Below are 26,753 nucleotides of genomic sequence, written 5' to 3' on the forward strand. Positions count from 1 at the left end.
TGCAACTCTGAACATGCTGAAGTCCAAGAAATCTCTCCATCACTTTCCCTTAATCATTCACAAACCTGCATGTCAAATTTTAGTATGTGTTAGTATAATTCTAGAAATAGAGGTAAAAACTTAGACACGAAAATACAACTACTGACCTTAGAATCACTGCCATTTGCTCCTTTATTGATACATCTCGAGACTCATCAATAAGCACTGAGAATTTTTTACCCCGAATCTCATCCATGATGACACTCGTGACTTCTTCTGCACAAGCTTTTGTAAGATCCTTCTGTATATCAGGAGATAACATTTGGTAATTTTTAGAACCTTTTTCATATGCCTCCTTCACTATCTCAACCTTATCTTTGTACCAATCAATCATTTCTCTATATGTACCCTTGTTAAGGGAAGTAGAAGATTCATCATGTCCACGGAAAGCATCCCCTTGCATTATGAGAAATCTTGCAACACCCAAGGAAGCTGTCAATCGAATCTCATAACGCTTTTCTTCCTCCTTGCTAATTTGAACTAATTTTCTACCCACATTTGTCTTTTGGTTCATAAAGTCTTCACACTTTAGCCTAGCTTCTACATGAGTCTTGCAAACATTGTGGTTATTAAAAGTATCCTTAGCTTTTTTCCAATTCACATAACCTTGATGTGCAAAGACCGAACTACCAAACTTTTCAGGCTTTGCCGAATTAAAGAAAAGATAGCAATACAAGCAATAAGCTGCATCCTTGTACTCACTATACTCTAGCCAATCAAACTCATCATACCAAGTCTTCTGAAAAGATCTAAATTCACCACTCATCCATTTACGAGGAAATATGATATCACGAGGTTGAGTTGGTCCATTCAAAGCATATGCCCTCTTTACTTGATCTCTAATTTCAGGTTGATAATCATCAATAGGTTTGCGCTTTCCAGGGTCCCCAATTAAGTCCGATTGACTAAACTCTGCTCTAGGTTTCTTTGGCTGAGATGTGCCCTCATTAGTATGTGGAGTTGAAGCACTTGAACTTGAAAAGTATGTGTGTATGGTTCTTTTCGACATTCTAAAATCTGTCATACCAATCAAATATGTTGAATTATTGAAAATGAAAATTGAATCATAAACTCACGGATAATGAGACAAAAAGCTAAGTAAAAAATAACTTAAATTGTTCACCACTTCACCTAATTGGTTGGCCTCTGGTCAGGTGTGTGGTGCCCTGCAAGGCTGCAACACTGCAGGTCTGCAGCCGTGCAGCGCACGTCCGCGCGGGCGTGCGACGGCCGCACTGGCGGAGCGCCTGGCCGCGAGGCGCGGGCCACCTGCCGCTCGCCGCGCCTGGCCAGCTCCCAGCTGGTCTGCCGCTCGCCACGCGCGGCGCCTGGCCCTAGCCCGCCTGGCGGCTGGCGCCTAGCTTCTCTGCTCACCCCCTCGCCGGCTCGCCGCGCCCGTGCGTGCCTGCCGACGCCGACGCGCGACGCCCCCGGCCCCTGGTCGCGCTCGCGCGAAGTGCGCCGCTGCCGCCCCTGGGAGCCCCCGATGCACGATGGATGGGTTTGGGATTGGATTAGGGATTTAGGGTTGACCGGTTTACTATTTGTGCGGTTGGGCCTTGGGCTACAAATTTTCATGGGCCGCCATGTTACATTTCGGCCCAACTCGTGAGCAATGAGCAGCCCAACGCCTGGTCATCTTCAACCTCCGTCCAGCCCCTCCTTCACTTGTATCTAGCACCAAAAATCCATGGAGGGGCTCTAGGGGGCTCCATGGCTCCGGTGGGAGTAGGGGAGGCTCGAGCCCCCCCTGACCCACCGCTGCCTTCGCCCCTGCTGCAGGGGACAGTATCCCGTCCTCGCGGCGGCACCGATGCGGCCATCGCCGAGCTGCAGCTCGCGGCAGGACGCCTTGTGCTCGTCCCGGGCGAGCGGGAGCGCTTCTGCTCGGGCATTCCGGCCGCTGGCCAGGCTCGAGTCGAGGGAGGCGGTAGCGGGAGCCAACGAGAACACCAAGCCAACATGGGAGGGAGACAGGGGCGCCCCTGTCCATGCACGCCGCGCATGGGGCCCTTGTAAGCATCGGCGTCTGGGGCAGCGAGGAGCAAGAAGAAACTCGTGACGGAAGAGTTAGTGGAAAACGTGACGGAATGCTAGTTTATGATAACGTGGATTCTTTCGGTGTTATTTTACGGGGTGAAGACTTTTTAATGGTATTTCACGAAAACGGTCTTCTGTGAGTGCTATAGAACCAATTTGCTATGTGAGAGGACTATCATCGCCATGACATTTCTCTAGTGCAGTTACCGAGTTCATAGTCTTGGTAACTGTGCGATGACACTCCCACTAAGACTAGTCTAGCCAGTCTCAATGAGAGTTTCATGGAGAGTTTCATAACCATTAATTTCTATGACATATTACCAATTTTGCTGATTTGACGAGGTATTTATGAGGATAGATAAGGAGGAGTTTCATTATATATGAGAGGAGTTTTATCTCCATAAAACTCCTGTGACTCAGTGGGTCATCCCTGTGGGATCTTCGTGGCATGCTCGTCATGTGTATCAGAACTTTTGTGTTTCTGTTGACTGCCCTGGTACCCTAGCAAGCTGGATGTGCTTCTGGTGTATTTTTCCTATTTCAAAAATCTCGAATGCATGACAACATGCATGCATCATGAGTCTGAATAATAACTTGATTGCATTGCAGGTGCATCTGATGGCTAATCGGGTCATATAACACCGAGAACTCTGAGTTTATACATTCAAAGTCCCACACAAAAATGTAAACAAAAATCACTGAAGTTAAATGCCGTGGCGGGGATGACGTCGCCGACTTCAACACACACGAAACGACCGGCGGAAGTGCTGAAAGACGCCGTCACCTGGGCTACGGCGAATGAAGCAAGGGCCAGCGGCGTGCCCATGATCACGCGCACGGTACGGCTGGCGCCAACACCGAGGACAATGCCCTGCGCACGCGGGCAAGGGGAGGAGGCGGCGCCGCATTGTCGCCCGTAGTCCCTCGCGCGGCACGACGACCGAACCTGATCTTCAGGCCGACGCTGATGAGGATGCCCAATTTCCAGCACGGGGAAGAAGCACTATATATACCACAGCTCCACGTGCCGTAATAAGTGGGGTTGCTATAGAGTTACACCGACCGACTGCGCGACGCTATATAAAATTTTACCGACGGAAACATCTACCAAATAATAATATTTTACCACTATTACAGACTAACTGTTCAATTAAATAGTTTATGTGGATTAAAAAATAAAAATTGATTTATGAGCAATTAGTACAAATTTGTCCTGACGGTCAAGGATTAAGATTATCAGGAGCAAGATAAAAAATAATTTATAAAAAAATCCTAGGACAAAGAGACTGTGAAACTAGGCACAGTCACAGAACTATATGAAGGTGCAGCAGCCATCATCGTCAAATTGGTGCAGACACAACCCAATCAGTCCACTACTATACCCTTCAATTTTTTTTCAAGTTGCCAACGCCATGCTCCACTAAAGAAGGGGTAATTAGGCATGAGCTAACCAGAAAATGTTATCGTTATTCGTTAGCAACTATATTGTTGTTTGCGGTCGTCTTCACCTGATGCATGAGGTAATTCATCGTCAGTCTTTCAAGATGCTCATAGGAGTATGATTTGCGTACTATGTTCATAAGGGTGAGTGTGCGTAAGTTGTGAGTGTCTGAGTTGCACTGTGTAATCTAAAAAAAAGAGCTAACTACGGGAAACCCCTGGTTTGCCATGTGCCAAAGCACACGGCAAATGCCGATATGCACACGGCAAAACCTTTGCCGTGTGCCGCACACGGCAAAGCCCACACGGCAACCAGGCGTCGGCAAAGCCGGCCTTTGCCGTGTGCCATATATCGGGCAAATATGCAAAGCTTGGCCCATGGCAAAAAAAAGTGGCCTCCAGAAAAGGTGACGTGGCGGGGGCTTTTGCCGTGTGCCGGCCTTTGCCGTGTGCTGAGGCTTTTGCACATGGCAAAGAATGGTTCCTTTGCCGTGTGCCATGGTTTTTGCACACGGCAAAGCTCCCTGATTCTTTTTTAATTTATTATGTATATGGTACCCCAAATAATACAAACATTTCACATATATCACAATAATCATAGCATGCATTTCAAATAAGCATCAGAGGCATTCAATATTATCCATCAGAGGATGCAACAACCACAAGTATCGTTTATCAACAACCACAAGTTCTAGTCAAATCCATACAAGTTCATACGAGTCCATACAAGTTCATACGACTCACGGGGCCGACGGCGGCGGTGGCGGTGGCGGGTGCTGCGGCCACATCGGCGGGGGCGGCCATGCAGGCGTCTGCGACCAATCTTGCTGCGGTGGTGACGGGTGCTGCTGCTGCTGCTGAAGCCAAGCCACCCATTGAGGCGGTGGCCACACAAACTGCTGAGGTGGCTGCACCGGAGGCGAGAAGTCAGGATTCACTGACCCATCATTGGATGCCGCCGACTGATTCTGCACACAAACGAATGTATATATTGCATGTGTTACATAAGAATTAAGTTACAGGCATTCAAACTTAGGCATAAGAATTGAGTTACATAAGAATAAAACTATAAGCATTAGCTTAAGTTTTAAGTAATTGTAGATGTATCATAAGGCATTATTTCTAAGTCATTCTAGATTAATGCTAAGTCACTAAGACGTATGAAACTCGATAGGAGTTAAAGCCACTTATGGTAGGAGTTTCTGCCCGACGAGCAAGTGGGGCCGGAGGGAATTGTGGAGGCGAAACACCCATCGCCGAGCCCAGGCTTTGCATAAATATCAGAGCTTGATCCAATTTTTGCTGCATATCGTCCCGCTCGGCCCGCCACCTCTCTTCTACCGCCTCCTGCCGTGCTTGAAAGGCTGCTTCCATCTGGTCCTAAAGGATTTGATCCCAGAGTTAGAATTCAAAGCAAACGTATGTAAAAATGGAGGAACGACGGATGAAACAGAATTAACCTTGACAGCCTCAATCTGAGCCTGTGTAGTGTCTGGCCGTGGGCGTATGGCCGGGCTTGAGCTGGTACTCCTGGCTCGAATCTGTGAGAGAGTGGAAGTAGTCGCCGTGTCGACTAAGTTGTCGCCAAATCAGTACCGTCCATGCTTCTTGCCTCCTCCCGCCCTCATGACGACTTCTCCATCAATGGGCTCATTGATCGCATCAAACTCCGGCCCATGAACTTCTTGTGCCATCGAGGTGTACCCACTGAGGCGGCTGTGGACGCTTGCGTTGCTGTGCGCTTCGGGCGGATCCTGCGGGTTGAAGGTGACATCGGACGTCGCCTTCCCTTTGTGGTCCAAACAGTATGCTTGGACTTGGGTGTAAGGCACATCACCATGTGACGCCGACTGCGAAAAAAGGAAGATGATTAGAAATTATGCAGAATTGAGCATTAGAATAAAGAAATTAATTCACTTATATATCTAGCCGCGTACGCCTTGAGGTTACGGTTGCCCTAATGGTGCGATGCACCTGGCATCATCAAACGCCGCTGCCGGGCAGCCTCGTGCATCTCCAGCCACTCTTGCGAGCACCACCGGTCCACTATCATTTCCCAGCATGGATAATCATTGGCAATCCACCACGGAGGCACCTGCACATCATCAAGTTATGACATGTAAGAAGAACAAATGGAGTATAGTTGATTTAAGTAAGATTGAGTATTTACCCGCAAGTACTATTCCCGGTGAGTCTGAGGTCTCTCGCAGGTCCTTTGTAGATCCTCACCCTTTCGATCTTAGCCTTGTAGTCGATGACGGCCTGGATGCGCGCCTCGTAAAGCATATCCGTCACTAGCTTGTAACATGCTTTGCTCGCCACCTGTATCGCCCTGGGCATCATTCCCTCCTCGCATCTGTAGAAATCCTGCAAAAAAAGTGAACAAAGTCATTATTTCAAAAATGTCTAATGAATATGATTTATTCGTAAATGTAGTGCCATGTACTGGGCCCGACTATTGAATGTCGCAGTCTATGAGACTTGGGTAATCTTTAGCAAGCTCATGAAGAGATCAGGGAGCACGACGTATATGCTCCACCCGTGGAGAAGGCTACTGGCAGCCATGTATTGGTTATGATTTTGAGTGAAACTTGTTCGCACCAAACTTGCAATTCAAGGCGTAGTCCATTGTTCAAGTTGTGGATAAGTGTAGCTTGGAGCACTAGGTGATAGTTCAACTTAACAGTCCTCACTAAAACACTGGTATATCAAACAGTAGTGAGAAACAGGTAAAATCTATAAATATGTATTTGAGATCTGGTGGGGGATTGTTAGATTTATGGGCTTGGCCTATATAAATAATCCTAATAAATCTCAAATGCTCATTAGCGCTAAGAGGAGGTACACCATCTATTACTCTCGTATTGCTAATGGACAAGGGTGTAGGGGTTTTCCCCCCAATAAATACGGACCACCTCTCTCATAAAAAAAATACACCATAGATCGCTATACGTGGAGTCCCCTAGGTTTGGGAATTCATAAAAAAAATCTAATCTGAGTTAGGGTTTTGCCTTCTCGCTGCTGCGCCGCCACCGTAGTCTTCTCCATCCCGAGCACCGGCGTGCACCGGCGAACGGGAGCAGGGGCGGATCTAGAAGCTGAAGATTGGGGGGTGCTCGTCTTTCCTTTCTTCCTCCTCTTCCTTCCCTTTCTCTTCTTCTTCCTCCTCCTTTCTTCCTCCTCCCTTTCAACTATGACTGGAAATTGTAGAGGGGGCTTGGGGGGCTCCCATGGACTTCATGGAGTTAAGGGGGGTGCTGGAGCCCCCTCAGCCCCCCTGTGGATCCGCCACTGAATGGGAGAGCAGGTCTCCGGAACCTTTCGTCTTTGGGATCCTGCACCAGGAGAGGACGAATAAAGTTTTGGGAAGCGCCCGGCGCGACTGCTCGATGATCTTCGCCACGGCTCATCCTCCGTCCAAATCTAGTGCTGCGGTGTATCGTCGCCTGCGACGTCGTCTGTTGCTCTCCGTTCGTACGACCACTGTCGTCCCGTCAGCGCCGTTCGTCTTCCCGAAGGCAAAAGCTCAGTACGTACGCTGCTTTTTAATTCAGTGTTTAATCATGTTTTCTGAGATCATGATTCTTCTGCGTCTCGCTACTAGTATGATAGGGGTTGTTCATGCTAGTTCTAGTCATATTTATAATTTATTTATTTTAGAATTTAATTAGACATTTGCCTAATTATCCAACAGATTGGTCTGGCCTCCTCACCGTTGATGCAATTGGTGCAGCCAGCCGGAGGTAACTCCCTGTTCAGTTTTGTTGAGCGGTCATTCTCCCGATTGCCCTGTACACCGAAGCCGCTGAGCTTGCCTTCGTCAATTTGCTTGGGGAGTATCTCCGCCTACTCAGCCTGCAGTTCCGGTCGGCCGCTGCGCCCTGCGCTAGCTGGGTAGGACGAGGAGTTTGTCCTCCTCGCCGCCCTCGTCATCGAGAACACCCCTTCCGCGAGCCCCACTGCAAGAAGCGGGCCTCCACCACCTCCGCCGCCGCTGTTGGCAGGTCCAGATCCAGCACCAGGTAAATATTTGTTCGACGGGGCGTCGTCTCGGGTGATGGGCAATCTCGAGTGCCAGGTGGCAGCACCAAATCCACAATGTAAGTAATTGACTCCCTGCATGCAATCAAAACATTCTTTTTTTATATTCTTTGTGAAACCATGTCTTTCTTGAATTGGATCCTATCGACTCTTGACATGTAGTAAGATGCAATGTCTGTTGTGATTTGAAACTCTGTGCTTTTTGATGAGCAGAGGATCGGACAAGAGTGCCTCTGTGTGTTGCAGTTGCGTCCACACACACATCACGCAGATGAATTGAACCCTATTGTCTGCTGCGCCTATTTGTGTAGGTGTGTTTTCTGATTCTTTAATTTTTTTCCCAATGCAACCACATATGGAGTTCTAAAATTTTGCAGAAATTTCTTGATACATGAGAATGCCATTATCTGTAGTTGCTCCACAAATTGTTACTAATCCATGACTTGGGGAAGTGGTATAGCAATCAGTCATATAGATTATTTATCTATAATAATGGTAGCCTAGACCGGCAGTACTTGCTGTATGAATCGGCAGTTTTTTGAGGTGATGAGCGCATTGATCCAAATTTCAATTGGCTCTACATTGTTTTCCTATCACGGTTGTTCACTACCTTGATGTTGCTGCAAGTGCCAGTGAAGATGCAGCATGGCAATAGATGGGATGCATAGTGTGCTGGTTGACCAAGGCTGGTTGCGGTAAGGTGGTGAACATTAGTCGCAATATGTAGCTTTTAACAAAAAAAAAGAAAGGAAATGCTTCCATGGTTGAAATAGTTATATTGATCTCAATTGACGATCTCTTGCAAGCAGAGCAAAAAAGAAGTAACCTGGCCCATTTCTAGATTATGAAAGCATTGTTGTGTTTTAGCTCTTTTTTTTTTGAGAAACCGGGTTGTATTTTATTAATATAAAAATTACATTCAAAGCTTACAAGAACACCCCTCAAGAAAAGAAAACTACATCCAGGTTCTTGTATCGCATTCCCGGTCGCCTTCGTTGCTGGTCGCCGGAGCTGCCACCTAACGCCGCACCCATGGAAGAGAACGCCGTTAAGCTTGCGCCTTGAAGCCGAACTCCAGCTCGACGAAGAGACTTCCGAAGAAGTCTCAAAGCTTTTTAGACCATCCTTGGCAACATGTGGCGCACCGAAAAAATCGATGCACACCTTGCTCGCTGAACGCGCAAGCATTCTATCGTCGAGGAGAAAGAGATCTGGCACTCCAAGAATTGCTAGCAACTCCGAAGCAACCAGCAGCGAACAACTCCAACCCGATTCCTCAAGGAAGGAGTAGATAACCCTCACAGATCCAGCTCCGGCAGTCGCCGAGGTCTCCAGGGGAGCAAAAGAACCGGCGGCCGTAATACAAGCATCGCCGGAAAACCTAACCCTATCCTAAGCAAACCTAGACTAATAGCATAGGGTATGTACACCGGACATCGAATCCCCATCTCCCCTCCACATCTGACGCCGACATGGCCGCCGGAGACAGAGAGGAGGCAGCAGAATCGACGCCGGAACCAATAATAGCCCCTCTGTCGCCCTTTTTGCTGTAGCAGGAAGAGAGGAGAAGACTCGAGAGAAGACGGCTTAGCTATTATTCTTATAAATTTACTATTTTCATGTTTCAGTTATTACCAAGTAAATCGAATGGCAGAACATCCATGATTACAGGACTCTAGAAGATGACCAGATGTCCCAGGTGGTTGGTGCTTAAGCTCTCCATCTTAGTGACCTATGAGTTGTGGCGCATGCTTGCCCTTCATGGAATATCCCCATTGCAATGAGGTATGGCAATGCCCTGCTTACTAATTCTTGGAATCGGTGCCATTCACAACTGGCTTGCATCAACAAACATGGTGCCAGTAAGGCACTTATCAGACACTGGTGAGATTTGGGAAGCTAGATGTTGGGCTGTTGCTCCGGGAGAAGATGAGGAGGTTGTATGTGAATATTCTTTGGATTTGTCAATGCTCCGTGTTGTGACAATTTTGGATAACGAGTACTTTGAGCGAGCCTTGACGCGCTTTATTTTCTTTTTCTCAAGATAAGTAATCATTTTTGCTATTAATATAATGACCATGGCATTAGCGTTACAACAGAGGCCTACAATTATGCACAATTATTTATAATATAAATACACAGAAACATGTACCACTAAGTGGCATAAGCGAGGATTAATTGGATAAAGACTCTAGCTTTGCTTGGATGAGTAGCATTTCACTATTGGTTCCTGCGTGGGAAAAAAAGATGCAGTTCGAATTTAACATGAATCAACAATCAACGTGATGAGCCATATTTAATTGTGGGATGAATGTTATAAGTAATTGGCATAACTGATTGCTTGTTGTTACCTTGGCTAGTGATAAGTTTTTTTAGGATCAATTTAGTTGAGATATTGGCTGCCTCCTTCAAAAAGAGAAATAGATGCCAAAAGGGGCATATTATCTTTTGTGGTTCTATTTGGCACTACAAAAGAATTTTGTTTTGAACATATTGGGTTGAATGCAAATGGTTGGTGAGATGTAGAGTAACATCTCCTTTAATGCCAGATGAAGCAGAATGAGTGAGAATTAATGACATAATACTGAAAGGAGCAAATTAATGTTGAACTTCAGTAGACCAAAATTTCCCATTCAGATTTGTAATTGATTACAATAATAAACGGCAATGCTTGTTATGACTAAAATATGATACAGACTGCAAGCATTATCGAGCCTTACTTCTCTTCAATGTCAACTCAGGCAAACACCTAACATAGGCATACAAGGACATTGACTAACTCAGCCTATGTTGAAATTTTTTAGTGTGGAGTTAGATCATCTTATCAACTTACTATCTAGGGAACAAAATTTTTGCATATTAATTCTACTCTGTCAATCTGAAACAACACAAGCCATATTAATGTCAGATGATGTACTCAACTAAAAGAACTTTCTGAACTACAACTAATATTGGTAACAGAAACCATCCTCATGGGAAAAATAGAAGGAGAAGCAAAAAAGGCATACCATGTCAATGGTGTTGCAGTTTTACTTCGATTCCAATTGTTAAGATTCATCAGTTATAGCAACCCTTTACCCCTGTATGGTCAATAAAAAGTTCTGTAAGTTTCTATGTAACTAATCTTTTTTCAGCAGTTGCTTTCTTTCTTCCCTTTTCCCTTTTGACTTGCATGTATACATATACTAAAGATAGTCTAAAACATGAAAGCATTGATAGTAAAACAATGGTCAGCTGTCCATTTCCAAATAAACCTGTCCTCAGCCCGCTCAACTACAACTTGGTTGATAGTCAAGCGTTTCGCGCATGAACGGGGTTGATAGTCCAAGGTCAGAGTAGAACAGGGTTGATAGTCCAATTCCAATAGGAAAGATCAGAAGACCCCCGTCCCAAAAAAAATAAGTCACTCTAGGATTCAAAAATTGTCTCAAAAAACAAGTTATCCTACTCTATTTAATTCTACCATATTTAGTAAGTGCATGTGCATGTAAGAATCAATTAGTGTCAAATATAGATAGTAAATGAGGGCAAACATGGTCATTTTATATTTTTGTTAATTTGTTCTAGAATTTTTAGGATGATTTGTTTTTTTTACGGAGGGAGTAGACGCGTGGCCATGTCCGTCCACGTGCTCTCCAGATGAATCCGCCTAAAAGAAAAGGCGAACAAAATCCAACAATAAAATAATCTAATGCTGGCATAGTTGGACACGTGACGGTTTTCTATCATTGGCGCTCTCGTCACTCGTCAGCTCATGCTCGCTCGGCTCTCCCACTTTGTCCCATGGCGAAACTAATTGCAAATTATTTTATTTTGTTTGCTCATCCGAAGTAATTTGGCCCCTCAAATTTCAGCCATCGTCTGGATCTGTTTCTCATAAAATATATACTCCCTCCATATTGTAAAGAAAGTTGTTTTGAGTTTGTGTTAAGTCAATTGACTATAAATAAATTTTTTTAGATTGAGTTTGAAAATATGAAAGCGATGTAAGTAGATTCATCTTGAAATGTAGTTTTGTAAAAGTATATATTGACTATATTTTATAAAATTTTTATAGTAAAAAAATTGTGATCAAAGTTGTTTTTAGAGACTGTGTCGATGTTCGAAATGACTTTCTTTATAATATGGAGGGAGTATGCCCAACTCCGAGGGAGTATGCCCAACTCTGTGAGAATCTGAATAATCAAATCTGATCATCGAACAAGTCACCTCTGAATGCAACCTTTGCTTCAGACAATGAAAGACGTCTCCTTGTGAACGCGGAGAATATCCCTCTCGATCTCTCTATATATGCAGCAACCTCCCGGCTTATTGCCTCAGCATTCAGCAACAGGCACTCCAAACCAGCTGCCATCCCGGAGCGCCGCACACACTTCTTCCCGTCCCTGAGACCCTGACAGCGGCAGGAGAAGCATTTCTGCTACCCACAGGAGGAGAGAGCTGAGCAGTGAGCGCCTTCTCTGCTCAGAAATGGGCCGGCCGCCGCGCCTCCTCTGCTGCCTCTTCCTGGCCCTCTCCCTGGCCGCGATGGCGCGAGCCGCCACGCGCCACCACGAGTGGGAGATCAGCTACCAGTTCAGGCACTCGGACTGCGTGCGCAAGCTCGCCGTCACCATCAACGGCGAGACCCCCGGCCCGACCATCCGCGCCGTGCAGGGCGACACCGTGGTGGTCCGGGTCAAGAACTCGCTGCTGACGGAGAACGTGGCCATCCACTGGCACGGCATCCGGCAGATCGGCACGCCCTGGGCCGACGGCACCGAGGGCGTCACGCAGTGCCCCGTCCTCCCCGGCGACGTCTTCACCTACGCCTTCGTCGTCGACCGCCCGGGCACCAACATGTACCACGCCCACTACGGGATGCAGCGCTCGGCGGGGCTCAACGGGTTCATCGTCGTCGCGGCGGCGCCGGGAGGGCGGGACGCCGAGCCGTTCACGTACGACGGCGAGCACGAGGTGCTGCTCAACGACTGGTGGCACAAGAGCACCCACGAGCAGGCGGCGGGGCTGGCGTCGGCGCCCATCTTCTGGGTCGGGGAGCCGCAGTCGCAGCTCATCAACGGCCGCGGCAGGTTCGCCAACTGCTCCAACATGGCCGCCGGGGCCTGCAACGCCGCCCACCCGGAGTGCGCCACGCAGGTGTTCGCCGTCGTGCCGGGCAAGACCGACCGCGGGCCGACCATCCGCGCCGTGCAGGGCGACACCGTGGTGGTCCGGGTCAAGAACTCCCTGCTGACGGAGAACGTGGCCATCCACTGGCACGGCATCCGGCAGATCGGCACGCCCTGGGCCGACGGCACCGAGGGCGTCACGCAGTGCCCCGTCCTCCCCGGCGACGTCTTCACCTACGCCTTCGTCGTCGACCGCCCGGGCACCTACATGTACCACGCCCACTACGGGATGCAGCGCTCGCCGGGGCTCAACGGGCTCATCGTCGTCGCGGCGGCGCCGGGAGGGCGGGACGCCGAGCCGTTCGCGTACGACGGCGAGCACGAGGTGCTGCTCAACGACTGGTGGCACAAGAGCACCCACGAGCAGGCGGCGGGGCTGGCGTCGGCGCCCATCTTCTGGGTCGGGGAGCCGCAGTCGCTGCTCATCAACGGCCGCGGCAGGTTCGCCAACTGCTCCAACATGGCCGCCGGGGCCTGCAACGCCGCCCACCCGGAGTGCGCCACGCAGGTGTTCGCCGTCGTGCCGGCCAAGACCGACCGCGAGCCGACCATCCGCGCCGTGCAGGGCGACACCGTGGTGGTCCGGGTCAAGAACTCGCTGCGGACGGAGAACGTGGCCATCCACTGGCACGGCATCCGGCAGATCAGCACGCCCTGGGCCGACGGCACCGAGGGCGTCACGCAGTGCCCCGTCCTCCCCGGCGACGTCTTCACCTACGCCTTCGTCGTCGACCGCCCGGGCACCTACATGTACCACGCCCACTACGGGATGCAGCGCTCGGCGGGGCTCAACGGGCTCATCGTCGTCGCGGCGGCGCCGGGAGGGCGGGACGCCGAGCCGTTCGCGTACGACGGCGAGCACGAGGTGCTGCTCAACGACTGGTGGCACAAGAGCACCCACGAGCAGGCGGCGGGGCTGGCGTCGGCGCCCATCTTCTGGGTCGGGGAGCCGCAGTCGCTGCTCATCAACGGCCGCGGCAGGTTCGCCAACTGCTCCAACATGGCCGCCGGGGTCTGCAACGCCGCCCACCCGGAGTGCGCCACGCAGGTGTTCGCCGTCGTGCCGGCCAAGACCGACCGCGAGCCGACCATCCGCGCCGTGCAGGGCGACACCGTGGTGGTCCGGGTCAAGAACTCGCTGCGGACGGAGAACGTGGCCATCCACTGGCACGGCATCCGGCAGATCGGCACGCCCTGGGCCGACGGCACCGAGGGCGTCACGCAGTGCCCCGTCCTCCCCGGCGACGTCTTCACCTACGCCTTCGTCGTCGACCGCCCGGGCACCTACATGTACCACGCCCATTACGGGATGCAGCGCTCGGTGGGGCTCAACGGGCTCATCGTCGTCGCGGCGGCGCCGGGAGGGCGGGACGCCGATCCGTTCGCGTACGACGGCGAGCACGAGGTGCTTCTCAACGACTGGTGGCACAAGAGCACCTACGAGCAGGCGGCGGGGCTGGCGTCGGCGCCCATCTTCTGGGTCGGGGAGCCGCAGTCGCTGCTCATCAACGGCCGCGGCAGGTTCGCCAACTGCTCCAACATGGCCGCCGGGGCCTGCAACGCCGCTCACCCGGAGTGCGCCACGCAGGTGTTCGCCGTCGTGCCGGGCAAGACCGACCGCGGGCCGACCATCCGCGCCGTGCAGGGCGACACCGTGGTGGTCCGGGTCAAGAACTCGCTGCTGACGGAGAACGTGGCCATCCACTGGCACGGCATCCGGCAGATCGGCACGCCCTGGGCCGACGGCACCGAGGGCGTCACGCAGTGCCCCGTCCTCCCCGGCGACGTCTTCACCTACGCCTTCGTCGTCGACCGCCCGGGCACCTACATGTACCACGCCCACTACGGGATGCAGCGCTCGGCGGAGCTCAACGGGCTCATCGTCGTCGCGGCGGCGCCGGGAGGGCGGGACGCCGAGCCGTTCGCGTACGATGGCGAGCACGAGGTGCTGCTCAACGACTGGTGGCACAAGAGCACCTACGAGCAGGCGGCGGGGCTGGCGTCGGCGCCCATCTTCTGGGTCGGGGAGCCGCAGTCGCTGCTCATCAACGGCCGCGGCAGGTTCGCCAACTGCTCCAACATGGCCGCCGGGGCCTGCAACGCCGCCCACCCGGAGTGCGCCACGCAGGTGTTCGCCGTCGTGCCGGGCAAGACCTACCGGTGCTGCCTCTTCCTCTCCCTCTACCTTGCCGCGGTCGCGCGCGCCGCCACTCGCCACCACGAGTTGGAGATCAGCTACCAGTTCAAGTCCCCGGACTGCGTGCGCAAGCTCGCCGTCACCATCCACGGGCAGCCCCCCGGCCCGACCATCCGCGCCGCCAGCGTCACGTCGCTGTCGGCGGTCAACTTTGAGATCGAGGTACGCAGTCCGTACGTCGCTTTTCGTTTCTCCATTGATTGTAGTTCGCTAAAAAAAATTCATTTCGTGGCAGAGGCCCGAGAAATTAAAGCTATAACGATGGACTTTTAATTATCACTGACTGATAAGTTTATCATAGCAGTAAAACCTATTTTAACCTTCGCTAAGTTTATAAAAAATATATTAATATATTTTATCAAATTAGCGAACTAAGAGCAATCCCAACCCGTAGTGTCCATAGGTAGTGTCTATATTACCATGTCATCAAGACACCACTTTTAGAAACTACACTCTACAAACCATGATATTTTGGTTTGGATTCCTGTTAAACTTACTCATTTTTCACCACCTATCATATTTGTTCTCTATTTATTTTGAATATATCACCTCACTCTTAATGTACAACTTGTAGTGTCTAATGTATTGGTTTGCGTGTTGACACTGAGTCTTGCATGTGACCCAGTTTCTTCCTTTATCCACATACACACACTCTATCTCATTATTATTGTGCCACATAAGCTAAAAGTTCTATGTGGCGGTATAATTAATACAAAAGAAACAGTCCTACATGGAAGGTTGGTGATGCCCTAACAAGATATGTTTAGGGCGGATATAATAAGAACTAATTCGATGTTATAGGTGTAGGTACATGTTTCTAGATATTTGATTAAAGTTAGAGAGATTTTACTTACGACAAAACGAAAATAACCTACATTTGAAGAGTGGAGCGTGTATCATCAAGTTGTGATGGTACGAACTAATTGGATGCAAAGGACTCACTTTAAATATGTGATGTTTGGGACAAGCAAGCTAGTTTATTTCTTAATCAATTAGTTTGTCTTAAATAATGTGTACTCCGTTCTAAAAGTTTTGTTATTACTTTGTCACAAACTTAACATGAATCTGCTATAGTCTTTTGTATAAGTTCGCCTTAGGAAAATTGGAATGAATTGATTTCTTTTTTTTTGGTGGGGGGGGGGGGGAGGGGACGGAGTAAGTAATTACTACTACCTCCGTTATTAAATATACAACAGTATTAACTTTTTTTCATTTATTGACTTTCCATCTTTTCTATAAACATTTACATAAATTGATAAGTCTAGAAACTAAACTTGAAGTGTATTTGATGGGTCCAAAGGTATTTATTTTACTTTAATTTATTATACTTAACGAATTGAGTAAATAATTATTATTGGTTAGAATTAAAAAAGTCAACAATGTTATGAATTTAAAATAGAAATAGCATTGACCTGCGAATGCACCCGGCCGCCTGTAATTATAAATACTACCGCGCCCACTAGAGTATGCTATACTAAGCACATATCACACCATCTGACAGTTGTGCCTCATGCTATTTTATACTTTTTTCGCTCGTAGATTGTTTCGACAAATCTTATATCTATATGTTATAGTAGAAAAAAAAACTATCAATTTAGATTACCAAAACGGCATACGATTTGGAACCGAGGGAGTACATTGAAAATGAAATTTGCTGCATGACTGCATCTACCTTCTGTCCTCCAGGGCCACGAGGACGCGGTCAGCAATGAGACTGGGAATAAGAATCACAAGGGACGCCTCATTGCCTGTGCGAACGAGTCGATCACCATCCAGGCGGTATCCTCCGGCACCACGCGCAGCCGCCGCCCTCCCATGGCTTTCCACAACCTTGGAGCGGCGCTCGTTGTTGTGATGCTCTACTTAGCCGCCTGGCCTGGCTCCTTCCCCCCCTTGGCAGTACAGGACCGCATGGCCACGCTCGTCGTTCAGATTGCCAACACTCGCATTGGCGTCTCCAGTCAGGATCCCAAGCCTCGGATCGTGGCCTACGAGAGCAAGGCGGTCTCCTCCACCGCCACGCCCCGCTCCCGCCATCCTATCGCCGGCCAGCAGCCCGCGGCCGCCGAGTGCACCATCACAAGGTTCGCTCCTTCGCCCAGCGTCTCGGACAGCCCGCCATTCGGCGGCGGCCATACTCCTCCCCCACTTCCGCCATCGACGACCTGTTCATCAAGCACGACTGGTCCTGCTGACAGCAATCCCTCCGGCACCCCTTCTGCACCTCCCAGCGAGGGATCGATCGGGACCGAGGAGGATCCCAGCGGGTCCCCTAGCCCTCCTCCTCAGCGCCCTGTTCCTCCTACCATTGGCGTGCGAGACAACGAGGTAAGAAGTAAGAACTAGAGTAATCGTTTGCGATGGGAATTGGGGTTCGACTGGTAACGGATGACGGGACTGATGATGGAATGTCCTCAATTATTTTCAGGGTCAGCTCCTAAGTTTTGTGCTCGCGCTCGGGGCGTATAACGGTGCTATCATGCTTGGGGTACTCCATGAACTCGTCCAACGCATCATCGGCGGCTGGAGCACCGCGCCGAAGGTGGTGTATGTCGTCTGGGTGGTGCTGGTCTTCGCGCTGTTGGCGGTTGGTTTCATAGCAGCTGGGTGCCACGCCACCTCGATGGCCGGAAACAGCAACATGCTCCGGGTGTCGGCCTCCTGTACGAAGCTCGGTGCGATTCTTTCAACCGATCTCCTCGTCGTGGCCATCTCTTCCAGATTCGGGCGTGTGGGATGTGTAGCTGCAGTCCCATTTGCTGCCGTGATGACGGCCATCATTTCCGTGGTGTGGATAATGGGGGGCCGCATGCGCCAGAGGCAGCCTGCCGGAGATGACATGGTCTAGATTCCTTCCAAGGGACCGGCCGGGAAGATGATGATTTGGTTGTGTCGTGAATTTTGTTTGGATCAGAGATTGTTAAAAGGTAGTAGTAGCTCGGATCGTGGGATGGTTGGATTGCTGCTTTCGGAAGCTAAAAACGATTTAGCCTCTCTCTCGCTCTCTTCTTCAACGCACCCGGCCCGTCGACGGCTCCTTCCCCGTTGCCGCCGCCGCCTCCGCATCTCCTCCCTCTGCCCTCTCCCTCTCGCTCGTCGCTCGTCGTACCGCCAGTCGCGGGCCCTTTGGCCAGCACGGGCGGCGGCGCCGGCACCACGCCGCCGGCCAGCGTGGCCGCGGTCAGGCGAGGCGCCGCGCCGGCTGTTCATCTCCCGCTCGCCCTCCTCCTTCAAGACCCCGGCCGACCTCCCCAAACCCTAGCCCCTTTCGTTTTTTCCCTTCTCCTCCATTGCCGCCGCCACTGCCTCCTTCCCCGATGCCGGCCGCCGTCGAAATTCGTCATCTCCGGTGAGTCTCCCTTCGATTCATCATGGCTACACCTTCCCTTACCCTCCGCGGCTCGTTTGAGCCCTTACCCGCTCGATTTCTCCACCGCACAGGGCTCCTGGCAACCACCCGTTCGAGCCGTAGGTGACCCTCGCCGCCCCACCGTCTTCCTCGCGCGCGCGCCGGCCCTGACCCCACTTTCCTCCCTCGCCGCCGCCGTGGCCGCGGTCAGGGGTCCGCCTAACCCCTCGTTCTCCCCAGCCGCCGCCAGCTGCCCGCAGAGCTCGCCGGCGCTCGTGGCGGCGGCCAAGAAGGTGCGGGAGACCGAGCAGGACGCCGTGGCGGCGAGGGTGGGGACCGAGGTGGCCGCCGGGATCGGCGAACAGGCGGGGATCTCCCGCCGTCATCCCGGATGGTTCTGATATCAGCCCCATGTGGTCCGGTGCGTCACTGTTGCCCGTGCTCGTTGCTCTGCCCTTAGCTTCTGGTTCTGTGCCGTGCTGTTCCTGTGCTCTGCTAGGTCCGTTTGCGTTCGCCTTCGGCTACCAGTTGCCTCGTGTGCTTACAAACCTGATTATCCTTTTGCCAAAGGAAACTAATTTTGTACTCTAAGATAGCTTAATTTAGGCTTAAGAGATAAAAAAATGTTGTTCTTTGCATTCTTATTCTCTCGCCTCAAAACTCATGTCATGCGCGTGGTTTATTTGCCTTTCCCCACGGATTCTCTTGTGTCCCTGGTAGGTGAGGCGCCACCTTTGAAGGTGGAAAAGATGCTGTTCTAAGGGAAGTTGGACTACCAAAATGTCATGGTTTTCCAGATAATTCTTATTATTGTTTTACTTCCACCCGAGCCGCCTGCAATTCGTCATTACTCGTCAGCCATTGCTCATAATGGGAGATGAATCTGTTTCTCTATTGTAGTCCTCTCCGTTCGGCATGGTGCTCCTGCTGGATGGAGTAATTCAGGTTACTCAGAGGGATGAGTGCGCATACCAAGTGATGATTACCCACCTCCCCCTTTTCTCCATCAAAGATCCCAACAAGGTAAATCCCATGGGCCCCTTTTTCTGTTATACCCTTGCAGTTTGCATGGATTTTAAGAATTGTTTGCAGAGCAATTGATACTGAAATTGTTCAGAGAGCATTTATACTTAAAGAGTTACTAGGTGAACTTAGCCCTGTTCCGCTAGGCGCTTGCCTAGGCGCGATTCCGCGCGACTAATCGCGAGTCGAGGCCCGTCACCTAGCCTAGGGGGTAGTCAGACCCCTAGGCGGGCGCAGACGGCCGCACCCGCTCGCAGACGGCTGCTCCCGCATATCCTCCTCGGCGGCTCCGCCTGCGACGGCGCGCCGGCCTCCCTGCTCCTGCCTGAGGCTCGTCCTGCTCCTGCCGGTGAGGTCGCGCCGGTCGCCCTGCTCAGCTGCTCCTGCCGGTGAGGTCGCGCCGGTCGCCCGGCTCAGCTGCTCCTGCTGGTGAGGTCGTGCAGATCCGGCGACCCGGGGATGAGGCGCAGCAGAGAGCGGCGGCGGCGGAGGAGGCAGGGACATCAGGCGGCGGCGGAGGAGGAAGAGGAGCCGGTGGAGGCGGCAGGGAGGAGGCCGGTGGTGGTGGAGGCGGATGGCTCGCGGCTGGAAGCAGAGCACGCGTTTCTCGTGCGGGAGCGGGCGTATGCAGATGCGAGAATCAGAGAGGATGCGGGAGAGAGGGTTGAGGGTTTAAGAATTGTTTGTATGGATTTAAGAATTGTTTGTAGAGCAATTGATACTGAAATTGTTCAGAGAGCATTTATACTTAAGAGTTACCAGGTGAACTTGGGCATTTGTACTTTTCAAAAGATGCATATATCGAATTTCTAAAATTTATTGGGGGTAATCTCTATTTGTTTGATGATGCACATGTGTTAGTTACTGGAGGAGGAGATGGTGGTGTTTCACGACGTTTCCTCTGTGGAACAGATTGACATTTGTGAAATTGACAAGATGGTGGTAGATGTAAGACGCCCTTCTCTTCTCACTAACACATAATGGTGTAGTAATAGTTCCTTAACAACATTAATGTGGAACTTAGAATCTCTCATATAATTCTTTGTTCCGATCATAATTATAGTGTTGTATAATTTTTTTTCCTTCTGGTTTCAGTTTGTGAATTCATACACAAAGTAGGCTTGGAAGGGACCAACTACTCCAAGGAAGAGACGAACTTAAAGGGTTTCAAGGAATGCTTGTTCTTATACCGCAGTTTCTTATTGGAACTGGATATTACTCTTTTGTATTTCAGAGCACAATTGTTTTTGTTGAAGTGTAGGGAATCCTATTCTTCTTACATGATTTCAGAAAGTATATTTGGATAATGATATTAAGAAAGGCCAGCGAATTTGGTAGAAATACATTTCAGTACAGTCCTTCATCACTGTTCACTTTATGGTGCAAAAAATAGTTTGCGCTTCACGATGTAATGTTGAGTAGTATGACTGTTGGTTGGTTCGGTTATGAATCCTATAATATATTTTCTTTGAATAGTTGGTCTGTTTACACAATCATCATTATTTTTTTTACATTTGCATTCAGTTAGCTTTGGATTCTTTTACTGTACCTTGCTAATATAATATAATCTGATCTATCTATGTCTCCCTCAAGATCAATGAGCCTTGCAATATGGCCTTGGAACCTGAAAAGGCATTTCCCAAATTTTGCATGAATTTGCAGATTAGACTGAGCTAAGCCTTTGACTGCTTGAGCTTTGCAATATGGCATTGGATCTAAGCTGTTTGGTCTGCAGTGCTTAAGGTACATGTTATATTATTAGTTCACAGCTTCTGCTTTCTTTGTGAAGGATTTTGGAAAGAAGAATAATGAACTTGGCTCCGAGAGTGGGAGATTTGAAACATATAAGCAACAGTAGCTTTCTTATTTCTAATTGATGAAACATATCAAATTTACAAATTATGAAGCGAAAAATCTGAATATTTTGAGTTTTTATTTCTACGCTGTTGTTTCTCCATAGAAGCCACTGAGCTAGCTATAAAATTTTCCAAATATTTTGTACTTCATAATGGCTCTTTTTATATCTTCTATTCTATATTTCTTTCGATAGGCGTTATTTCCACATAATGACCATATTATAGCAACCACACATTTAAAGTAGGAATAGATGGTCCTATCTATAGCAACCGAATATTTAGTGTGGCAATAGAGGGACCCATCTATAGCAACCGAACGTTTAGAATGGCAATAGAGGGGCCTACTATAGCAACCAAACAGAGACCATGGCAATAGAGGGTTCCATCTATTACCACGCGCGTGATGTGTAGCAATATAGTTCATTGCAACGCACGTTTCCGTTGCTAGTATGCATAATGCCTCGCTTTTAGTATGTTGCAATTGGTACCTCTAGCAACGCAGGTGGCGTTGCAATAGTTTTGATTGCCACGTCTAAACTACTACTTGCAACGCTTCATTGTGTTGCAACATCCAAAAAAATGGTGGTCCAAACTTTATAGTAAGGCAGCATTTTCCATGACTTTTGGCCAAATCATTGTGTTGCATGCAACCATTAACTATTGCAACACATTTACGACGTTGCATCAGGGAGAAAACGTAGTAGTGTGTAAATTCAACATTTTCAATAAACTAGCTCAACATCTTATATGTCAATGTTGAAATAGTATATCGAGAATGTTAAAGTTGTATATTTGAATTGTTAAACTAGAATAATCAAAATGTTGAATTTATTAGAAAATAAAATCTAGATCTAGGCATATCAGATCTCGATTTGTTAAGATAATTCAAAGAAGCATTGTGGTTCAAACGGAATTGAAATTGGATAAAGCATTATATAGAGAGAGAAACAAGTTTCAAGTTTGAAAATCTCCAGCCGACAAACAACCTTATCCATGTGAATCCATCCCATCATACTACTTTTCCAATCTCTTCAATGCTCCTACGGATTGCACGTGCTCCAAAATAACTACTTCCTCCATTTCAAATTGTAAGTCATTATAACTTTTTTTGAATCAAACTATATTTATATTTGATAAAAATTATAGAAAAGATTACAAAGGTTTACCGCACCAAATAGATATATATAAAATTATATTTAATATTTTGACCCTCCAAGAAAGTTAGAATAATTTACAATTTAGAATAGAGGGAGTATATCTCAGCACCCAAGATGAATAGATGATGGAGAAAATTCGTAACGATTTATCTTACACGAATCCTAAAATAGAAGAAACATAGACTTTTCACCTCCTGGAAGATACCTGATTTTCTCTGATTCTCGCCTTCTGTATTTTTAGATTACACAGTATAACTCAGATACTCACAACGCACGCACACTCACCCCTATAAACATACGTACGCAAATTCTACCCCTATGAGTATCTTCGAAAACTAAGCCAGCAAATCCTCGAGATTGACAAAGTCAGTATAGGCGCCTCGCTGTCGAAGGAAACATCACCTAACACTCAAAGCAACACCATTAAAACCTAGAATATATTCACTCCCGCGAGGTTCTACTTCTAGAATTTTTTATTTTAATCCTTTTTAATCTAATATTTTAATAATAGCCCATGTCGATCTAAATTTTCAAGAACTAACCGTGTCCTCGAATTCCTCGCTGACGATATCTTGAGGCGGTGCCTTCCTGCCCCTCCTACGCACTACTATAAAAAAACATTAACCGTGACCTTTAAAAAAGTCCTCGGAGGCGGGCAGAAAAAATAACCGCCTCGATTAATGGCCAGCATTAACCGAGGCAGTCATTATTCATTAACCGAGGCAGTTAAAAAAATCACCTCGCAAAATAGATTAACCGAGACGGGCAGTTTTAAAATAACCGCCTCGATTAATATCGATTAACCGAGGCGAGCACACTATAAGGCCCGTCTTGGAAAATATAGGTCCAACTTGGAGCCCAAACAGCCCATCTCGGCCCGATATACCGCTTAGTGTATATATACCTCTTAGCTAGGGTTTGGAGTCTCAGATTTCTCTCCCTTCTCCCTCTCTCCACCACACAGCTGCCGGCGCCCCTCTCCCTCTCACGTGCGCCTCTCTGTCTCCCTCTCCCTCTCCGGCGGGCCTTGCGGCGGGCGGGCGGCGGATTCGGTGGCCGGATCCGGCGTTGGGGGCGGCCAGCGTGCGCAGCGGCCCTTGCGGCGTCGGGGGCCGGCGAGCGGGGGCGGCCGGCGTGCGCGGCGGCGGCGCGAGAAGCGGCCATTGCGGTGTCAGGGGCCGGCGAGTGGGGGCGGCTGCGGCCTGGAGCGGCGGCGCGAAGGACGGCGGCCCTTGCGGCGTCGGGGGCCGGCGAGCGGGGGCGGCCGCGGCGGTGCGAAGGACGGCGGCCGAGCAGCAGTGGCGGCAGGGCGGTGATGGGCCCGTGATGGGCTCGGCGGGCTTGTGATGGGCTCGACGGGCTTGTGATGGGCTCGGCAGGCTTTTTTATTTTTTAATTTGATTTACCGAGGCGGGCTTGAAACTGCTTCCGTTATTCACTGATTAACCGAGGCGTTGGCTCGGAGGCGGTTGCCTTTGCTCGCATCGGAAAATGGAAAACACCCGCCTCTGTTAAGTTTAATGTAGTAGTGACGAGGGGTTCCAATAGTGAGTGCCCCTGGTTGCCCGTGATGTCCTCCTAATAGTATATAAAATATTGAAGCAAATATGAGGAGCACACATAGTATGAATTAGAATTTATTGAACATAATATTGCTAATATCACACATGTAGATGATCTGGAGAATGAAGTTGTTCTACTTGTGCTCCTTGCACCCTGATGGCGTGACCTAGAAGGTTCACCTTCATCGGCTGGTGCTTGTCCTTGACCTGCTAAGTAGTTTAGTTTGAACTCTATTTTTCAGCATCCCATCTAAACCTCTACAATACATGTGGCCACAAAATCCATTTATAAGACTAATATTTGTCAACCAAAGAGTAAAGGCCACTTTGGAGGGAAAGCTACATATTTTACCTGTAGAAATCCCCTAAGCACGGTGGCCTCGTCCGGAGAGCCTATTGGCACATTCAATGCTTGTCCCGCCTCATTAGCAAAACGACCAATTTGATGCCCCTGCAAGTGCATAGTTCACATACAAATTAGGTCATAGACTAATGCACGGTTCATTATACTCATGTACATTACAACTTACAATGTAATCTTCAAAGGGTCCTTGCTTGGGCTGCCTACCCATTCTCGTGTGAGCATCATACTCATCAAAGTCATCTTGGGGGGTCCGAAGGTAGATCCTCGATGTGGGTAGCGTCCATTGCAACCTTTAGCTTTAGCCTTGTGTTTTGCTTTAACCACTCCAAGTATGTCTTGAACTGGGCATCATGATGAACAAGACCGCCATAAACAATGTTGTTTGCCCGGCCATTCCAAGCAGTGACATACGCAACGCGCTTCTCCTGCCAATTTTTCGCACCCCTCTGCTTGCGTCGATCGATTCTACATGTAATTTATGCAAGGATTAATGTAATTCCATTATATAGCAAAACATACAAATAATTTTCATAAAATGAGATTGCATAAAATAAATAAACATACCCATACGGCTCATGGCTAGTATTGTTACTAGAAAGGCGCGCGGCCTTGCCGTGCAGTGCCTTTTATCATACTATTAGTAGTTAGTATAGACTTTATCGTTTGCACACTTTTTTAAAGCAACCTAGATAAGACAATTCCGAGGCTCTGTTTTTTTTTGCATAGGTGTCATAATTTATATCCCATTGTTATGAATGTATTATTTAAGTAAGATATTATTTTTGGTGTCGAAATGGTATTTTTTTGGCTATATTTATATGGAAAAAGAAGGGGTAAAACTATTTATTTTGGAGGGAGGAGTATAGGTAGACAGAAGTTTGGTGTAGTTGCAAAATGAGAAGAATTAATAGCTTTCGATACTATTTTGGATATTAGCATGATACTATCCATGTCGAGAATGTTGATGTGCTTAGCATACAAATGCCACTATGCTTAGACTCGATTGCACTACATAGCAAATGAACTCTAGCCAGGAAATTTTATGGGTAAAGATATTTTTTGTATCGCTCATTCTTTGCTAATCATACCTGGGGGCGCTTGATATATGTGAACCACCTATCATAATACGCAATTAAAAAGGCAAGATAACTGCCTATTGGATCCGGTGGGGCCTATATATGGAAAAAAAATTGTCTCTTGTGCGTCAGTCGTCCCTTTAATTGTGTTTGCATTAGACTGTTGACTGAAATCATCTTTGAATTTAGGTAACTGAATGAAGTATAACAACTCAGTGGCACTCACTCCACTTGTCAGAGAAGAACCGAAAACTGAACTGGAAGTATATTTTCCTTTTTACATACTCAATTGTAAAACAAAAGCGTGAACCTAGGTAAATCAACAACTTAGTCATAGATGCACCAATGAAGCTGAAATTTTTACCACAGATCAAGCATCACATGAATATACTATCATAAATACACCAATGAATAGCCTATTATAAATGCAATTACATGAGTAGCGTCTTATGAATAGCCTATCAACAACTCAGTCATATCCTAAAAGAAATAACTTAGTCATAGATGCACCAATGAAGATAAATTTTTTTTACCACAGATCAAGCATCACATGAATAGCCTATCATAAATTTTTCATGGTAATTGAAGCAAGATAACTGCACATATGTGGAGTAAAGATATGAATTTCACACTAAAAAGCATAGCCAGGCATTTACATCAAAAACTTTCTACTAAAACATGTAATAGTATGTGATTAGTGCATAGATCTACATATGTGGAGCTCAACAAAACTGGATTTGATATTTTTGGATTTATCTACGAATTACTACGCATTTATCAATTTTCAGCCGATTTAGAGAATTTTAAAAAAATCACCACTAAAGACAAAGACTTTGCACCTGGAATCCTGAACTTCTAAGGAATTAACCGCAGCACGTTAGCACTATGCAGCACTATTTATCTGACTCTAGATCTTTGCATTGGGACCCTGAAGAACTTCCCTAATCATTTTTCTTCCTTCCCTCTCTTCTCCCTCACGAACGAGCAGGGGAACGGGCTCAGCAGAGCCGATTCCGGGCAGCCAGCGGCCGCGCTGGCGGCAAGGGGCAAAGCTGGGCTTAGGTCAGGATAGCATGCTCCCGTGGAGAGGCGAATCGAGGGCGGAGAGGGCCCGTAGCCCCGCATCCACGAGCAATGGTGGTCTGGAGCCGTGCTGCTCGGTGGCGAGCAGGACAATGATGCGAGGTAGATGTGTTTGTGCCGTTTCTTTTTGTTTGTTGGCAAATTCTACACTGTTGATATACGGGATGCTTCTGGCGTATGAGTGTAGATACGGTGTCTTCTAGGTTCTTCTAGGTTCCCTATTTTACAGATCATTCCATCACACAAACGGTAGCATTGGTCAAGGCCAAACATCACATCCGGAAGTATACAAGAACTAAGAACTAAGAAGCTGGAAAACGGCAAGTCATTAGAAAAATAGAAATGTGATGAGTAG

At 48.4% G+C, this 26,753-nt stretch overlaps 1 protein-coding gene and 1 long non-coding RNA gene across 4 annotated transcripts; both read left to right on the forward strand.

Annotated features, from left to right (window-relative positions):
* The first annotated feature begins 6,544 nt into the window (after positions 1-6,544).
* On the forward strand, positions 6,545-8,336 carry LOC120696038. Its single transcript, XR_005683996.1, has 3 exons — positions 6,545-7,048; positions 7,214-7,619; positions 7,774-8,336. It is a non-coding gene; the product is annotated as an uncharacterized LOC120696038 (long non-coding RNA).
* Positions 8,337-17,874: 9,538 nt separating this feature from the next.
* Positions 17,875-20,775, forward strand: LOC120677570 (spermidine synthase 1-like). 3 transcript variants are annotated; one of them, XR_005676366.1, is made up of 5 exons: positions 17,875-18,277; positions 18,370-18,698; positions 18,998-19,300; positions 20,162-20,248; positions 20,396-20,775. XR_005676366.1 is itself a non-coding variant. In XM_039958726.1 (5 exons), the coding sequence occupies exons 2-5, from the start codon at positions 18,669-18,671 to the stop codon at positions 20,417-20,419; spliced, it is 264 nt and encodes an 87-aa protein (XP_039814660.1). In that variant the 5' UTR covers positions 17,882-18,277; positions 18,370-18,668; the 3' UTR covers positions 20,420-20,775. The 3 variants fall into 3 exon arrangements, 2 of the variants coding, with proteins under 2 accessions (XP_039814660.1, XP_039814666.1); XM_039958726.1 differs by having other exon boundaries at positions 17,882-18,277; positions 19,178-19,300; XM_039958732.1 differs by lacking the exons at positions 17,875-18,277; positions 18,370-18,698 and having other exon boundaries at positions 18,709-19,074; positions 19,178-19,300.
* Positions 20,776-26,753: the final 5,978 nt, after the last annotated feature.

Source organism: Panicum virgatum, chromosome 2K (genome assembly GCF_016808335.1).
Source record: "Panicum virgatum strain AP13 chromosome 2K, P.virgatum_v5, whole genome shotgun sequence".
In the NCBI taxonomy this organism is placed as follows: domain Eukaryota; kingdom Viridiplantae; phylum Streptophyta; class Magnoliopsida; order Poales; family Poaceae; genus Panicum; species Panicum virgatum.

Bases quoted from the DNA above. Each gene is read 5' to 3' on its own strand.
- LOC120677570 (XM_039958726.1), top strand. From the start codon at position 18,669: ATGGTTCTGATATCAGCCCCATGTGGTCCG. The intron at 19,301-20,161 runs GTAAATCCCATG...CACATGTGTTAG, and splicing joins CCATCAAAGATCCCAACAAG to TTACTGGAGGAGGAGATGGT. The intron at 20,249-20,395 runs GTAAGACGCCCT...TTCTGGTTTCAG, and splicing joins TTGACAAGATGGTGGTAGAT to TTTGTGAATTCATACACAAA.